We start from the raw sequence: 19,224 nt of genomic DNA on the forward strand, positions 1-19,224 counted from the left end.
CAACCTGGATGTTTCATATAGGAGCACGAGATAATAATAGTAACGATTAGACTTCAGTGCTTTAGACATTTTTGTTGTTGTGGTGCATAGTCATTAGCATCATGGTTGTGCCATTACTACAGCGACAACGGCACAGGAAGAAAGGAAAAGGGATAGCTTCTTCAGGAGATCAATGATCATAGCAATGAATGAATAACAGATGTCTCGCATGTCTTCACTTACTAACAGTGTTCTTAAATAGACTTAACATTTTTATGGAAGATTGTGAAAAGCACAATGTAGAAACCTAATAGTCCACAAACGACTGGTATTTGCGTCAACATATATATTTACAGGGTCACATACTAGTATCTAGAGCACAACATGTGCCTCAGAAGTAGCTATAGCACCAATTAGGATATTCCTCAATCGATTAAAACAATATTTCCTGGTGCTGCTAAATGTTATGTCGTCCTCCTAACTTTTATGAATTGGGAGAACCACTGCTACCAATGACAATGTTTAATATAGAGCCCTGATGACAAGTGCAAAACATTGAGCACACACATAAAACAGCTGTATTCTTTGATGGGGAGCAGCTATTTCGTGACAGTGACAGCGTGACACAGCCTTTGTAGTACCTGCACTGCCAGTCTGTTCAATCATTACGTTATCCCCATGCCCAGCTGTGTCTCCAGTCCACCATCCCTCTTGTTCCCATCTGCTCACCCAGTATCCAGGTCTCTCTGTCTCTCTCACACACACAAAACCTGACCCAAAAACAGGAGCAGCTGCTGGGCCGAGGAACCAGCTCTGGGTGTGCTTTCTGCAATTATGAAAAGCCCAACTAGTGCTTGTGAGAGTCTTTTGGGGGCGTTTAAATGAAACAAATCTGCCACCGAATAATGCAGAGGACTTACACGCGTGTGCGCTTGTCTGAACAATTTGCACATCCATGGCCTCACAATATATAAACACCTTGTACAGAGCCTCCACCTGGTCTCGTCAACAGGATATTTTCAGCTGCTCTCAGCCACCCTCGACTATTCGTTTCAAAGTCAAATGTTTAACCAATGGCTCCTGTGGTTCACTGGACTGTGGTGCATATGCTGCAGCTCCGTGCTGCTCCGCGGGAACCAGGGGGTGGGGATGCCTGTGCCCTCTGCTCGTTTGCTCCTCTTCCTCCATGCCTGCAAGCCTGTCCCCCTGCGTCACACAGCCAGTCACTCTATACTTTGTTTCTGGCAAACCTTTTGTGTCTGTCTGACCTCCGCTGCCACCCTACCTGTACATTTCCACTGCCTCAACGTGTGGCGGTCGGTGTTGTTTTGAACTGTATGTCTCAGCTGGGTGAGTAGGCAGTGACATTTTTTTTAAACTATGGAGCTGGGCCCGGGCCTGGTTGCATAAAACATTCTGGGGGACAGGGTTCAGGGTACACAGAGAGGGAAGGAGGGCCACAGCACAGGGGGAAATGGGCACACCTCACAGAGCTGAGCACTCACACCAACACAAGGGAACTAAAAGGCAGACGGGGAGAGGGATGGGAGCAAAGAGGAGAGAAGTTTGAACGGAACTTCCCGTGGGAGCGTTGTGAAGGTATCGTAGCAAAATGGTTGGACAAGAAGACAAAACAGGTATACAGAGAGAGGGAGAAAAACAAGTATGCTCACGACTTTGAGAAAGAGAAAGGGGGAGAGAGACAGAGAGAGAGCGTCCAGGCTCTGGTTGTTATGGTGACAGTAACAGCACAGAGAGCGGGTGGCATGGGTGACGGTGCTCTGTGACTATTACCCGAGAGAGAGAGGAAGGAGGGAGGGAGGGGAGGGAGAAAGAGCACAAAATGCACTTCAGAGCTCAGATTAAATATGCTCATTCAAGTAACATAGGAGAACGAACAGTTAATTGGCCAGCATGCATGAGTCAAATGCTAACATAGACTGTTGCTGCCCCAATTATGACAAACACATGCACTAAGCTCCCTCTCTCTCTGTGTGTGTGTGTGTGTGGTGTGTGTGTGTGCGCAGTGTTGGCACAAAAATAACATAACAGGAAATATGTCACGTTAGTTACATGGCCCCAAAAGACACCATGTTCTCTGTGATGCTCCACCTTCCATGGTCTAAGATAGATATCATCAACACGTGTTGGACTGCTTGTAAGTGGTGTACTTGTAAGCGACGCTGTGCTTTTTTTTTGACACCACACCAAAAAGCAAGTTCTGCAGGCTCTAGCTTTGTCTAATCTTCATTATTCTCCAGTCGTGTGGTCCAGTGCAGCAAGGAAAGACCTAGTTAAGCTGCGGCTGGCCCAGAACAGAGCGGCACGTCTTGTTCTTCATTGTAATCAGATTAAATTCTATGCATGCCAGTCTCTCTTGGCAAAGAGTTGAGGAGAGACTGACTGTGTTACTTTTTATAAGAAACATGAACGTGTTAAATCCCAAATTGTTTGCGTAGTCAACTTACACACAGCTCTGACACACACACACTTACCCCAACAGACATGACACCAGGGGTCTTTTCACAGTCCAAAAATACAGAACAATTTCAAGAAAGCATACAGTATTATATAGAGCCATTATTGCATGGAACTGCCTTCCATCTCATATTGCTCAAATAAGCAGCAAAGAAAACAGATAAAGCAACACCTCGCGACACAACGCCTCTCCCCTATTTCACCTAGATCATTTGTGTGCATGTATTGATATGTAGGCTGTGTGTGCCTTCAATAACAAATCTTCTGTTTTTCTGTCCAATTCTGAGCTATTCTTGTCTATTAATGTTGAGTATTGTGTCATGTTTCATGTTCTGTGTGCACCCCAGGAAGAGAAGCTGCTGCTTTTGCAACAGCTAAAAGTTATCCTAATAAAATAACAAATGCCAAGGATGGTGTGGAATTGTATTTGACTTGATGGGAAAAATAGGCCCAATTCCCAGGCTCATACAGCTACAGGTGAATGGCAACATGATAGTTGATACATATATCATGTGGCTCAGAAGACTATTTTGAGAGCGTTTTCATGTTTAGTTAACGAAAGAGACTGTGCCGACCTGAGGGCACATGATATGTTATGAACGAGGTCAAGAACCGTGCTCTGCAGCTTGGAGACCTTTACGGTATACCAGTGATTTTTCCAGGAAATGTTTTAAAGCAATTCTGTTTTCAAAATGGCACCAATCACTTTTTAAAGGTGTGTCCTGAAAGTGTATTTCTGCACCACGCTGACTGGAAGCCACAATAAAACTACTCGGCCGAATCATGTTTAGGGTTCCAAAGTTCTGGTTAACTTTCCCAAAATCCCGATTGGAAGATTCCCAGAATCAAGAAGGAATAAGCAGGAAATCTGGAATCCTCCAACCAGGATTTCAGGAAAAACCTGGGAATTTGGGGAATGTAAGTAGAATTACACAACCCTAAGCACGTTAAGTGTTGAAGCTGATGGATCAGTGCAGCACCTGCTTGCGGCTATATGGATAGATATCTGGTAACCAAAAGACAGGAATAGGAAGAAATTAGACAGATATAGAGTTAGTATGGAGATGGCAGAGGGAGGAAGTGATCCTCACTTCCCCGGGCCTGCCGTTGGTACTAGTGACCTTAATCCTACAGCAATATGTTAATATGTTAACATCCAGACAAGCCGGGCCATAGAGCACAGACGGGGAGTAGGGTTACGTAATGTGTACATATGTCTGACGTATGTGTGCGTGTGGGTGTGTGTGTCAGAGTAAGTAGGAGTGTGAGAGTGCATAAGTCCTGACACTGAGCAGAGTTAAAGTACAGTAGCTAGCCTACATGTTGAGTAGTTATGCATATTTTTTCTTTTTTTAATAGTTACATATTGGGATATAATTTTTGCGCTAGTTGGGTGGTACCTGCACCGAACCTCCAGTATATTCCCTTCATAGATTGTTCTCTGGCTTCTTTTTTTTTTTTTAAATAGGGAGCCAATTTGTTTTCAGCCCCTTTAATTTCCCTGACTGATCAAAACTCGTTCTCTCATGTTCTAGTCTCTCTGCAGCAGACATATGGTAAGCGATATGTTTACTACATCGAATCGCAATAAAATCACTGTAACGAATGGCAATGCACATCGTATTGGCACCTAAGTATCGTATCGTGAGGTCCCTGGAAATTCCCAGTCCTAATATTGAGGGCAATCCCTTTTCCTGACTGTGAACCAACTATTTCTATAACAAAACATGACAAAGTACCGAACACACAGACAAACTCTATTATTAAAACCCAACTCTGATGCTTAAGGTCGCTGTGCGCATGTGAGCGCCCGCGTGCTGCAGTAGAGCTGTACGGCTGAATGAGGCATAGTTGCGCAGACACAAAGAGAACCGGAGGAGGCGAGGGGTAGAGGGCTGTCTCTCATAACGCAGTGTCACAGTGACATGGACAAAAACGGCTGTGTGAATGTCACCACAACCCAGGGAGTGAGCAGCACAGAGAGGGTAGGAGAGGGAAATAACTGCCCAGAGTGGGTGAAATTGCGCTTTGGTGATGAAATTCAACTTACTGATGTTTAAAATGCATTTTAAACAAGACAAATATGATTATTCACGTTCTGAAACTTTCAGTGGGGACTTTCTACCATTGCATTACCAGTATATCCAAAAAGTCCGATTTCGTAACCTAATACATGCGATAGTAAGGGCCGAGCTCTGTTGACAGAGCAGTGCAGCTTTCTCGCAGCAACTTTTAGGATTGGACATGTTGAGCCTGTAAGGTAGCCTTTATTCTCGCACAGCATCCAGCTAAGCTGACGCGATGCTGAGCAATTTTCTTTCATTTGAACCACTTTTTTTCTCTCTGGCCTCCATTGATTTAGTCACCTGAATTTTAGCCATCATACAAGGGTAAAAACTCCAATAACATTTGAACGGAGTATGACAAAGACATGAGGTTTGGACCATTGTTTTTTTTACCCATTGGTCAAAATATGAATATTTCTCTCTCATAGGTATGAGCACGGTTCATTAATTAAGAGAATATCCGAATGTAGACGATTGTATTCGACTTTGATTACTTGCCAGAATATATATACATTTTTTTAAACAAACTATACAAACAATGAAAAGGCTTTTCCTGAATTAAATAAACGTGACATTGCTACATACAGCGCATTCAGACCCCTTGCCTTTTTCCACATTGTTACGTTACAGCCATATTCTAAAATGGATTAAATGACATTTTCCCTCATCAATTTACAACCAAAAACAGGTTTTTAGAAAAAAAAAAAAAAAAAAACAGAAATGCCTTATTTACATAAGTATTCAGACTCTTTGCTATGAGACTCGAAATTGAGCTCAGGTGCAACCTGTTTCCATTGATCATCCTTGAGATGCTTCTATAACTTCATTAGAGTCCAACTGTGGTATATTCAATTGATTGGACATGATTTGGAAAGGCACACACCTGACTATATAAGGTCCCACAGTTGACAGTGCATGTCAGAGCAAAAACCAAGCCGTGAGGTTGAAGGAATTGTCCGTAGAGCTCAGAGACAGGATTCTGTTCAGGCACCGTTCTAGGGAAAGGTACCAAAACATTAGTGCAGCAGTGAAGCTCCAACACCACAGTGGTCTCCATTCTTAAATGGAAGAAGTCATGTCCAAATCAATTGAATTTACCACAGGTGTACTCCAATCAAGTTCTAGAAACATCTCGAGGATGATCAATGGAAACATGATGCACCTGAGCTCAATTTCGAGTATCATAGCAGTGTCTGAATACTTATGAAAACAAGGTAATTAATATATATATTTTTTTATACATTTGCCAAAAATTCTAAACCTGTTTTCACTTTGTCATTATGGGTTATTGTGTGTAGATATATTTGTATTTATTTAATGCATTGTAGACTAAGGCTAACGTAACAAAACGTGGAAAAAGCCAAGGGGTCCGAATACTTTCCGAATGCACTGTAGCTTGTAAAACTGGGAATTAGTTCATTTGATATTCACGTTTGTTTTATTACCTATTGAACTGCCTCATTCAAGACACAAGTGTGTCCCGAAGTTGGAGGATTTATAGATCCCCTCGTCACTTTCTGGGAGTCACCCTCTTGAGTTTCGTTAGCAACACGTGCCAACGGTGGGCCCTCCGAGTGAGTTGGTAGGGGCGAGGGAGGGGGAAGAGTTTTTTGGGGATTCACTGTTTCGCTACAAGGATTCAGTCTGGTGAAGATCGAAAGATGCGAGGCTAGAGCCCTCAACGTTTCGTCAAACCAACCAGGGTGGTTTTGTTGATTACAAACACAAAGCACTGTTGTTTACAGGCTTCAGTTCAGTTGGCATTTCTTTACTCAAGCCAAGGCAGTTAGTAGCAAGCAGTGATCCAATCGCTTTTTAATTTGTTTTGTGCAATGCCTCTCGGGCAGACTGATAGCGCAGCAGCAATCTGGTAATTACAAGGCTAAGGGAGCGCACCAAATAGCCCAAAATAGCCTTGCTAGCTGGCTATCGTAACTAGCTGCTTTACATGGATTTGATGCAGTCAAGACAGCCACTACCAGATGGTATGACAACTTATGAAACAGTAAAACGTTTGCCAGGATTCATCTCCTGTAAAGTCATGCTACCAAAGACTACCCCGAACATCTGTGTAAATGCTGCCAGGTACAGACAATAAGAAAGGGGAACACACGGACGCACACCACTGAGAAGATATGACTGTAGGTTTTCAAACCACTTTCATGACATCAGTTCAATATCACTCCTGGTCACTTGCACCTCCTCAATGACAAGTATTTTCCTCCCATTAAAACCCATTGTATAGGCATCTTAGTTGACGCTTTCCATGCCAGACATAATATCATAATATCATCGGAATCATATCATCTCTACTCATGGAATTTCTTTATACAACATTTAATCAGGATGCGTTTGTGTCTTTCAGTTTCCACCTACCGGGGACGTCATCTTCATCATCGCCATCATTCTCATCCTCCTCCTCACAGTTGAGGCAGTGGGGCTCCATGTGTCTCCCTGAGGTCTCCTCGTCAGACATGGTGTCTCCTCAGTCACGCCGGGGGCATTACCTAGGCATCCTCACACACACAGGCCATCTGCAACACACATACACACACACACTTCTTATTTGGACACTGCTTTGGCATAAAAATGTAGCCTACACAGTTATTTAATTTTTGTTCTATGTCTTGCAGTGCAAAAAAAAAAAAAATTGTAATTGAACACACACACTACCTTGACAATCTCGCAGAGCGACAACTGACAACATACAGAATTGCCAATGCATAACTCAAAGCCGTCTAACAATACCATTGAAACTAGAGCCCGACCGATGCATCATTTCACTGGTACTATCTGCCGATAACCGATATTCAATAAAAGGATAAAAAAATGGAATCTCATGCCACCTGAAAACGTATTGTCACAATGTAAGAATTCCACATTTGAAGCATACAGTGGCTTGCGAAAGTATTCACCCCCTTGGCATTTTTCCTATTTTCTTGCCTTACAACCTGGAATTAAAATAGATTTTTTACGGGAGTTTGTATCATTTGATTTACACAACATGCCTACCACTTTGAAGATGCAAAATATTTTGTGAAAAACTAGAAATATCACAAAAAAAACAGAACTTGAGCGTGCATAACTATTCACCCCCCCAAAGTCAATACTTTGTAGAGACACCTTTTGCAGCAATCACAGCTGCAAGTCTCTTGGGGTATGTCTCTATAAGCTTGGCACATCTAGCCACCGAGGTTCCGCTGGTGTATCTTTAAGTCATACCACAGATTCTCAATTGGATTGAGGTCTGGGCTTTGACTAGGCCATTCCAAGAGACTTAAATGTTTCCCCTTAACTTCTTAAGTTTAGGTTGCAGTATTCGGAAGTTTGGATGAATGAGGTGCCCAAAGTAAACTGCCTGTTACTCAGGTCCAGAAGCTAGGATATACATATAATTGGTAGTATTGGATAGAAAACTCTAAAGTTTCTAAAACTGATAAAATAATGTCTGAGAGTAACAGAACTGATATAGCAGGCGAAAACCCGAGGACAATCCATCCAGATTTATTGTTATTTTTTTGGAGGTGACATTTAAAATGCTCGTCTATGGGGAAATCAATGGCTTCCAGTAGATATCAAGTCTTTAGAAAGAGTTTCAGGCTTGTTTTTTGTTGTGGTGCTCGTCGGAGAATGCGCGCACATCGTTATTTATCTCTGGTAATGAACATACTATTCGCCGTCTTAAATTTGATAGTTTATTTACATATTAGGGTACCTGACAATTGATTATAAACGTTGTTTGACTTGTTTGGATGAAGTTTCGGGATTCATTTGTATGCATTTTGAAAGAGGGATACCGGTGGATTACTGAGTCAAGCGCGCCAACTAAACTGACTTTTTTGGGATATAAAGAAGGACTTTTATCGCTATTTCTGACTTTCGTGATGCCTCTGCTTGGTTGGAAAATGTATGTAATGCTTTTGTACCCGCGGCACTGTCCTCAGATAAGTACTGCTTTAGCAGTATGCTTAGGGTCATTGTCCCGCTGGAAGGTGAACCTCCGTCCCAGGCGCGGCAGGGTAGCCTAGTGGTTAGAGCGTTGGACTAGTAACCGGAAGGTTGCAAGTTCAAACCCCTGAGCTGACAAGGTACAAATCTGTCGTTCTGCCCCTGAACAGGCAGTTAACCCACTGTTCCTAGGCCGTCATTGAAAATAAGAATTTGTTCTTAACTGACTTGCCTGGTTAAATAAAGGTAAAAAAATTTAAAAAATCTCTCCCTCAAGTATTTCCATGTATTTAGCGCCATCCATCAGGGACCAACTGGCAGGGACCAGTTCCCCAGTCCCTGCCAATGAAAAAACATTCTCGGGGTGAAGAGGTGTTGGATTTGTACCAGACATAGCGTTTTCCTTGATGGCCAAAAAGCTCAATTTTAGTCTCATCTGACCAGAGTACCTTCTTCCAGATGTTTGGGGAGTCTCCCACATGCCTTTTGGCGAACACCAAATGTGTTTGCTTATTTTTTTCTTTAAGCAATTACTTTTTTATGGCCACTCTTCTGTAAAGCCCAACTCTGTGGAGTGTATGGCTTAAAGTGGTCCTATGGACAGACACTCCAATCGCCGCTGTGATGCATTGCAGCTCCTTCAGGGTTATCTTTGGTCTCTTTGTTGCCTTTCTGATTAATGCCCTCCTTGCCTGGTCTGTGAGTTTTGGTGGGCAGCCCTCACTTCGCAAGTTTGTTGTGCCATATTCTTTCCATTTTTTAATAATGGATTTAATGGTGCTCCGTGGGGTGTTCAAAGTTTTTTTTAAATAGTTTTTTTTTAATCACATTGTAGGATTTTTAATGAATTTATTTGCAAATTATGGTGGAAAATAAGTATTTGGTCAACAACAAAAGTTTCTCAATACTTTGTTATATACCCTTTGTTGGCATTGACAGAGGTCAAACGCTTTCACAAGGTTTTCACACACTGTTGCTGGTATTTTGGCCCATTCCTCCAAGCAGATCTCCTCTAGAGCAGTGGTGTTTTGGGGCTGTTGCTGGGCAACACAGACTTTCAACTCCCTCCAAAGATTTTCTATGGGGTTGAGATCTGGAGACAGGCTAGGCCACTCCAGGACCTTGAAATACTTCTTACGAAGCCACTCCTTTGTTGCCCGGGCGGTGTGTTTGGGATCATTGTCATGCTAAAAGACCCAGCCACGTTTCATCTTCAATGTCCTTGCTGATGGAAGGAGGTTGTCACTCAAAATCCCACGACACATGGCCCCATTCATTTTTTCCTTTACACTGATCAGTCGTCCTGGTCCCTTTGCAGAAAAACAGCCCCAAAGCATGATGTTTCCACCCCCATGCTTCACAGTAGGTATGGTGTTCTTTGGATGCAACTCAGCATTCTTTGTCCTCCAAACACGACGAGTTGAGTTTTTACCAAAAAGTTTTGGTTTCATCTGACTATATGACATTCTCCCAATCTTCTTCTGGATCGTCCAAATGCTTTTTAGCAAAATTCAGACGGGCCTGGACATGTACTGGCTTAAGCAGGGGGACACATCTGGCATTGCATGATTTGAGTCCCCGGCGGCGTAGTGTGTTATTGATGGTAGGCTTTGTTACTTTGGTCCCAGCTCTCTGCAGGTCATTCACTAGGTCCCCCCCCGTGTAGTTCTGGGATTTTTGCTCACCGTTCTTGTGATCATTTTGACCCCACGGGGTGAGATCTTGCGTGGAGCCCCAGATCGAGGGAGATTATCAGTGGCCTTGTATGTCTTCCATTTCCTAATAATTGCTCCCACAGTTGATTTCTTCAAACCAAGCTGCTTACCTATTGCAGATTCAGTCTTCCCAGCCTGGTGCAGGTCTACAATTTTGTTTCTGGTGTCCTTTGACAGCTCTTTGGTCTTGGCCATAGTGGAGTTTGGAGTGTGACTGAGGTTGTGGACAGGTGTCTTTTATACTGATAACAAGTTCAAACAGGTGCCATTAATACAGGTAACAAGTGGAGGACAGAGGAGCCTCTTAAAGAAGAAGTTACAGGTCTGTGAGAGCCAGAAATCTTGCTTGTTTGTAGGTGACCAAATACTTATTTTCCACCATAATTTGCAAATAAATTCATTAAAAATCCTACAATGTGATTTTCTGGATTTTTTTTCTCTCATTTTGTCTGTCATAGTTGAAGTGTACCTATGATGAAAATTACAGGCCTCTCATCTTAAGTGGGAGAACTTGCACAACTGGTGGCTGACTAAATACTTTTTTGCCCCACTGTATGCACGCACCACTTTTCCATTTTGTGAAGAAAATTGAAACATAATTTTTTTCATTTCACTTCAGCAATTTGGCTTATTTTGTGTATGTTTACATGAAATCCAAATAAAAATCCATTTAAATTACAGGTTGTAATGCAACAAAATAAGAAAACCGCCAAGGGGGATGAATACTTTTGCAAGGCACTGTATTTCTTGGAAAATTGCTTGTGTATGGCAATTTGAGAATTTGTGGAAAAATTACACTTCCATTTCCCCCACTGTAAAACAGTATATCGGCAGATATATTGGTATCTGTAAGTTGTTCCCACCCCAAAAATTAGAATTGGACCCAGTGCTTGACTTTGGCAGGAGCTCACCGGAACAGAGTACCGACACCTCAAATTTTCTACTGATCGAGTTCCTGGACCTCTCATAATATTTTATCTCAAAAGTATTGTGCAGTTACTGCACCAAAATATAAAACAGTACCAGCATCCAAAATGAGTACCGGCACTTATTTTAGACCAAGTCAAGCACTGATCGGACCCCCCCAAAAAACATATAGACCGGGCTCTACATAAAACATTGACTTCATTATCACACATGCCTATATCAACAACCAAACATCTCCTCCCATCTTCAATGTTTCCAATACAACAGTCACTGAGGATTCCCTGGGTTTCATCAGGGGAACATGGTGGACTTTCCAAGAGGGTGGATCAGAAGTAAGGTGCAGGGGATCATCATCATCATTCATACCCCAACCCTGTTCTCTTTATTTTTTCTCCATCTCTCCCCCCCTTCTCTCCTCCCTCCGCCCTTCTCTCCTCCAACACCTCTTCGCTTCCTCCATCTTTCCCTCTCTCATTCCACCCCCTTTTCTCTCACCAGTGGTTCGGAGGACCCTCCGGTGATCAGCCACCCCCACTCTCCTCTGAACTTAATCTCCAGCACCACTGATTCCTCCTGATTCTCATTTCCCCCTCTTCAGTCTCAGTACTACCAGTCTCTCTGGCTGCCTCCTTGCTGCTTACATAATTTAATTAGCTGTTTTTAAGAATTAAGCCTTCAGATAGCTCTTTGTTGACTGTTGCTGGGTGTTATCATCCACTATCAGCACCGGCCTGTACCATACCCGCCCTAAGCTCTCTCCTGGCCTCTTACACTAAGTCTGAATTTGTCCTGCTAGGTGACCTATACTGGGACATGCTTAAACCCCCTGACCAAGTCTTAAAACAATGTGACTTCTTAAATCTCTCTCAGATTATTATCAGTCCCACAATAATCCTGATAAGCATCAGTCCGGTGTTTTCTGTAATGACCTTAGTGATCACTGTTTTTTGACTGGCTCTTGTTCAGGCAAAATGAGAAATAAGTGCACTCAGGCTATCTGGAAGGCCAAAGTGTGTTACTTTAAGGAGCAGTTCTCTCTCTGTGGGTCTAACCCCAAGAAGTTCTGGAAAATGTTGAAAGACCTGTAGAATAAACCCTCCTCCTCACAGCTGCCCATGTCCCTTAATGTTGATGTTTTGTTGTTATTGACAAGGAGCGTATGGCTGAGCTCTTTAATCAACACTTCATTAAGTCAGGATAACAGACACAGCCATGCCTCCTTGCCAGCAACATTTCCTCATCTCCCAGCCCTTCTAATGCAACTAACCCTGATGCTCCTCCCTCTTTTTTCCCCTTCCCTGCTCCACAGTTTCTTCCTGGAGGTGGTCACTGATTCTGAGGTGCTAAAAGAGCTCCTTAAACATGGCCCCCCAAAAATAGCTAGGTCAGATGGTTTAGTTTAGGGATGCATGATATATCGGTATTGGCTGATATTAGCTAAAAATGTAACACAGAACTAGAGCTACACAGAACTAAAGCAGAAAAATAATAAGCCAACAACGAAACAAGTTGAAGTCGAGCAGTCATTTGAAAGAGCAAGAACATTTCAGCAAGAACTCACAGGCGAAAAACATTAACGCCAAGATAATGGAATTCGTTGCCCTTGACAATCAACCGTTCTCTGTCGTGGATGATGTTCGCTTTTGCCGACTGGTCGAGCACAGGTACACTCTACCAAGTAGGCTGTATTTTTCAGATGTTGCCCTATCGGAGTTACACAGTATTGTTGAAACGCACATCCATGAGCTACTTGCTATGGGTGTCACTGCATTTAGCTTCATGACTGATATTTGGACCAGTGATGTCAGCCCCACGAGCATGCAGAGTCTGACAGCACAGTGGGTCGCCGAGTATTTCGTACTGAGGAAAGCTTGATTGCAAGCTCAGGAATGTGCTGGTTCTCATACCACTGCTGCCATTTCAATGACATTTGAGAACATGTTTGAAACATGAACACACTCCTAGATCCATTCGAACAACTGACTGGAGAAATAAGCTCATCAACTGTGTCTGCAGCAGACATGATACCCTCTGTCATGGCTAGGGTTGAACATTTGGGGGAATATTCAGAGGTGGAAACTTTCCGTGGGAATTAATGGGAATTAACGGAAACATATGCAAATTAATAGTAATACCATTTAAATGTAGATGTTTTTTGCATTGGATATATTTGCCATATATGGAGATATGATAAGGTAAAAGGTTTCTGTTTCTAAGTAGACAATTGCAAATGATTAAATCCTTCCAATAGAAAAAAATGTAGTTACGAATTGAACTTTAATTAAATGAGTTGACTCTTCACATGGAATGATTTCACTGAACAACAAAAGGGAATATTGAGTAATCCATCGCATTTCAGAACTGCAGTTTCCTCTGCTTGGAGCAACAGCGAAGTGGGCAGGACAGTACAGGTTTCTTCTCTTACATCTACAAGCAGAGTCTGAACATCAGACAGGATGGCATTGTCCCCCTCTACGTGCAATGGCTACTGCTATAGGTTTCAGGAGTTTCAGGCTGCTTACCATTCTCTCCCAAAATACATCATCCAGGAGGATATTTTTGATGGGGCTGTCCATATCAGGAGACTGTGATATGGCCATTTCTTGGAGACTCCTTCCCCTCCATGAGACTGTCAAGCATGATGACAACACCATCCCAACAGGTGTTGCTGGGGCAGCTTCAATGTGGTGCTCTTATTCTTCTCACTTTGCTTGGTGAAGTAGATTGCTGCTATAACTTGATGACCCATCACATACCTAACCATTTCCTTGGCTCTCTTGTAGAGTATATCCATTGCTTTCAGTGACATGATGTCCTTGAGGAGCAGATTCAATGCATGAGCAGCACAGCCAATGGGTGTGATGTGAGGGTAGGACTCCTCCACTTTAGACAAAGCAGCCTTCATGTTCGCAGCATTGTCTGTCACCAGTACAAATACATTATGTGGTCCAAGGTCATTGATGACTGCAGCTCATCTGCAATGTAGAGACCGGTGTGTCTGTTGTCCCTTGTGTCTGTGCTCTTGTAGAATACTGGTTGAGGGGTGGAGATGATGTAGTTAATTATTCCTTGCCCACAAACAGTCGACCAACCATCAGAGATGATTGCAATACAGTCTGCTTTCTCTATGATTTGCTGGACCTTCACTTGAACTCTGCATCTAGCAAATGAGTAGGTAAAGCATGTCAGGTTGGAGGGGTGTATGCTGGGCGAAGAACATTCAGAAATCTCTTCCAATACACATTGCCTGTGAGCATCAGAGGTGAACCAGTTGCATACACAGATCGAGCAAGACATTCATCAGCATTTCTCCAACTACGTTTCTCTATTGAGTCCCCCAAAAATTCTGCTTGCTATCGATAAGGTGTCTGATCCATAATTTTCACCTCAAATAGAAGTAGAGGGAGTTTTGTCAGAGGTTGTGAGCGCTGAAGGAACTTTATGCTCTTGGCCAGATGATTCTGCATCTTTGTTGCATTCTTCACATATGATTTGGCACAGTATTTGCAAATTTATTCATGACTATTCATGAAAATCGCAAATGAAATGAAATAAATATATTGGCTCACAAGCTTAGCCTTTTGTTAACAACACTGTCATCTCAGATTTTCAAAATATGCTTTTCAACCATAGCTACACAAGCATTTGTGTAAGAGTATTGATAGCTAGCATAGCATTAAGCCTAGCATTCAGCAGGCAACATTTTCACAAAAACAAGAAAAGCATTCAAATAAAATAATTTACCTTTGAAGAACTTCGGATGTTTTCAATGAGGAGACTCTCAGTTAGATAGCAAATGTTCAGTTTTTCCAAAAAGATTATTTGTGTAGGAGAAATCGCTCCGTTTGGTTCATCACATTTGGCTAAGAAAAAACCCTGAAAATTCAGTCATTACAACGCCAAACGTTTTTCCAAATTAACTCCATAATATCGACAGAAACATGGCAAACGTTGTTTAGAATCAATCCTCAAGGTGTTTTTCACATATCTATTCGATGATAAATCATTCGTGGCAGTTTGGTTTCTCCTCTGAGCCAAATGGAAAAATGCACGCAGCTGGAGATTAAGCAATAATTTTGACGGAGGACACCAAGCGGGCACCTGGTAAATGTAGTCTCTTATGGTCAATCTTCCAATGATATGCCTACAAATACGTCACAATGCTGCAGACACCTTGGGGAAACGACAGAATGTAGGCTCATTCCTGGCGCGTTCACAGCCATATAAGGAGACATTGGAACACAGCACATTCAAAATCTGGGGCATTTCCTGTATGAAATGTCATCTTGGTTTCACCTGTAGCATTAGTTCCGGGGAAACGGGAACGTTTTTTTATCCAAAAATTTAAAAAGAGCGCCCCCTATATCGAAGAAGTTAACACACTTTGCTGTTGTGCGCACCGAGGAAGAGCGGCACGGACAGACAGAACTAAAACTTTACTGATTGACATGTATGAATGAAAACCTGGTTGAGACTAAAGAAATTAACAATGAAACAGCACAGCAAGTAAGTGATTGAATTATGCTTTACTGGTAATGGGGACATACGTAAATGCCAAAAATATATATTTTTGATCAGTGTGTGTGTGTGTAACTATAAACTGTACTAGAATGCTTAAAAGTCAGCAAAAGTTTTAAATATTGCTTAATGGTATCGTTTTTTTGAGGGCATGGAAAATATCGGATATCAGCCAAAAATCGACCATTTTTTTATTTTTTAAATCAGCCCAAAAATGTCACACCTTCAGAGGTCATTCAATTCAATATTCATCAATAATATATAAAAATGCAGTTTCTGGCTAAAGAGACAAGACCAACAAGGGAAAGCCATGAACTAATAGTACAGGAAGATTGCAATAAAAACAATACTACAGAGATACAAAATAAGTTTGTTTTTCCTCTAAGAACTTGAGGAACTTATTCAAGAACGATCTAATGTAATCTATTACAAAAATAAAGCAAACTGATGGAATATGGAGAAATATGCACAAAATTCCTCCTGAATCTCCAATACAGGAATGCTAACAATTTTCTTTTGCAGAAAATTTACTGAAGATGGAGTCGTCTATGATTCGCCGAATGACATTTTAAAAAGAGGAAGCTAATTATTTTAGGCAGATGTTATCTTTTCCGTCTCATCCTCTCCCACTGAATGAAGATTACGGTAAGGAATTCTTTCCAAATAAAAAAGATCCGTGTGAAGGCCAAATTACAGAGGAATAACTGAGGCTATTAAATCCTTTCAGTCTGGAAAAACCCCAGGGCTTGATGGCATACCGGTAGAGGTATATCAAGCTTTTTTTGATATACTAAAAGCTCTTGTTAGATTGTTTTAACTACTGCTATAGAAATGGTAGTCTGCCAGGTACTCAGCAGGAAGGTCTGATTTCTCTATTAAAACAAGACCCAGATAGCAAATCTAAAAAACTGGAGGCCCCTTACACTTCAATGTTGTGAACTTGTGAATCAAAAATACTAGCAAAATACATAACACTCAATTAAAAAGGGTTTTACCAGGTATTGTTCATCCTGATCAGACAGGTTTTTTTACATGGACGATACATTGGAGATAATATACGACAACTACTAGAAATAATAGAACATCATGAAACATCTAAGAAGCCAGGCCTGGTATTTATATGGGATTTTGAAAAGGCATTTGATAAAGTAGGACTGGATTTTATTTATAAAATGGCCGGATTTTTTCAAATTTCGGTAATTCTCTTATAAAATGGGTAAAAATAATGTATAGCAACCCCAGGTGTAAAATAGTAAATAATGACAACTTCTCAGAGTTTTGAATTGTCAAGAGGATTTAAACAAGGGTGTCCACTGTCACAATATCTATTTGTTATGGCCATTGAAATGCTAGCTATGAATCAGAGACAATATCAACATAGTATTAGAAAGCCAAGGCTTTAAAAACAAAGGTGTCCATATATGCCGATGACTCAAGTTTTATATTAAGTCCGCAAGCTAGAACCCTGCAATGTCTCATTGAAGATATAGATAACTTTTCTGTATTCTCTGGACTAAAACCTAATTATGATAAGTGTACAATATTACGTATTGAATCTTTAAAAAAAATACAACTTGTACATTACCCTGCAGTTTACCTATAAATGGGCTGATGGTGAAGTAGACATACTTGGTATTCATGTCGCAAAATATATAATATTCTCTCTACAATGAATTTCAATAGAAAACTTATAAAAATAGACAATATCCTGCAACCATGGAGGTAAATACAGTGGGGCAAAAAAGTATTGTATGGATCTAGCCCTCACTCTCCGATCCAACAGGTCCCAGACGTGCTCAATGGGATTGAGATCCGGCCTCTTTGCTGGCAATGGCAGAACACTGATATTCCTGTCTTGCAGGAAATCAGCCATACTGCTCGTCCTGTGTGTGGTGGCATTGTCATGCTGGAGGATCATCTCAAGATGAGCCTGCAGGAAGGGTACCACTTGAGGGAGGAGGATGTCTTCACTGTAACGCACAGCGTTGAGATTGCCTGCAATGCTGTGACGCCCCAGGCCATGACTGACCCTCCACCTCGAAATTGATCCCGCTCCAGAGTGCAGGCCTCGGTGTAACGCTCATTCTTTCGACGATAAACGCAAATCCGACCATCACCCATGATGAGACAAAACCGAGACTTGCCAGTCCTGTCTGGTCCAGCGATGGTGGGTTTGTGCTCATAGGCGACATTGTTGCCGGTGATGTCTGGTGAGGATCTGCCTTACGACAGGCCTACAAGCCCTCAGTCCAACCTCTCTCTGCCTATTGTGGACAGTCGGTGCACTGATGGAGGGATTGTGCATTCCTGGTGTAACTCTGGCAGTTGTTGTTGCCATTCTGTACCTGTTTTGCAGGTGTGATGTTCGGCTGTACCAATCCTGCGCAGGTGTTGTTACATGTGGTCTGCCACTGCGGTGACAGTATGGACATTGCAATTTATTGCCCTGGCCACATCTGCAGTCCTCATGCCTCCTTGCAGCATGCCTAAGGCACGTTCACGCAGATGAGCAGAGACCTGGGCATCTTTCTTTTGGTGTTTTTCCATAGTCAGTAGAAAGGCCTTTAGTGTCCTAAGTTTTCATAATTGTGACCTTAATTGCCTACTGTCTGTAAGCTGTTAAGTGTCTTAATGACCGTTCCACAGGTCATTAATTGTTAATGGTTTATTGAACAAGCATGGAAAACCGTGTTTAAACCCTTTACAATGAAGATCTGTGAGGTTAATTCGTAAAAATCTAAATATCTTTGAAAGACAGGGTCCTGAAAAAGGGATGTTTCTTTTTTTGCTAAATTTATATAATGGATATGAATTGGGTGGGTTGAGATTATTAAATATAAAAGCACTAAACCTAAATGGTTCTCAAGTAGATTACTAAGAAAAGCTCATCCACTGTTTAAAATATGGCAATCTGCACAAAGGCAAAAAGGCACGTCTCATTTTCAATTAATTGAAAATGATACTTTTTCAAAGTAGCTCTCTTTTTCAAACAAGAATAGAATTATAGATAGAATAGAATAGACAATTTCAATTTCATCCCCCTGAAAAGATATAGAACAAATATTATGGCTGAACTCAAATGTGCTGGTTGATAAAATACCTGTATTTATTTATGCATATCGGTGCATCCCTAGTTTAGATCCTTTCTTCATCTTTAAGGCTGCAGCCCCTATCTATCATCCTCATCTACCACCTTTTTAACCTGTCTCTCCTTTTTAACCTGTTTCTCCTTTTTAACCTGTTCCCAACTTGTTCCCATCGCTTGAAAGGCAGTCATGTTGCATCCTTTATTTAAAGGCCAATTTCTATCTTGCCCTGTTTATCAAGTGTTGGAAAAACTTGACAATCAACTGACTGGCTTTCTTGATGTCTATAGTATTCTCTCTGGTTTGCAATCTGGTTAATGCTCAGTTTATGGATGTGTCACTTCAACCCTAGCATCAAAAACATAGCTCAGGCAGTAGGAAGCTCTCTCCATGTATATGCAGATACAGTCTTGTACTCAGCTGGCCTCTCCCCGGATTTTGTGTGAAATGCTCTACAACAAATCTTTGACTGTCACAACTTTCTCTGCCCTTAACCTTGTTTTAAAC

General features: G+C 41.7%; 1 protein-coding gene across 3 annotated transcripts in view; it reads right to left on the reverse strand.

Annotated features, from left to right (window-relative positions):
• Positions 1-19,224, reverse strand: part of LOC110532095 (helicase ARIP4) — a 71,359-nt gene that overhangs the window by 31,134 nt on the left and 21,001 nt on the right. For all 3 annotated transcript variants that reach the window (XM_036988009.2, XM_090184321.1, XM_090184320.1), the window contains exon 2: positions 6,900-7,057. In XM_036988009.2, coding sequence (XP_036843904.2) covers positions 6,900-6,999 — 100 coding nt within the window. In that variant the 5' untranslated portion in view covers positions 7,000-7,057. The remainder of the gene's footprint in view (positions 1-6,899; positions 7,058-19,224) is intronic.

This window comes from Oncorhynchus mykiss, chromosome 9 (genome assembly GCF_057628025.1).
Source record: "Oncorhynchus mykiss isolate SJ-2025 chromosome 9, ASM5762802v1, whole genome shotgun sequence".
In the NCBI taxonomy this organism is placed as follows: Eukaryota; Metazoa; Chordata; class Actinopteri; order Salmoniformes; family Salmonidae; genus Oncorhynchus; species Oncorhynchus mykiss.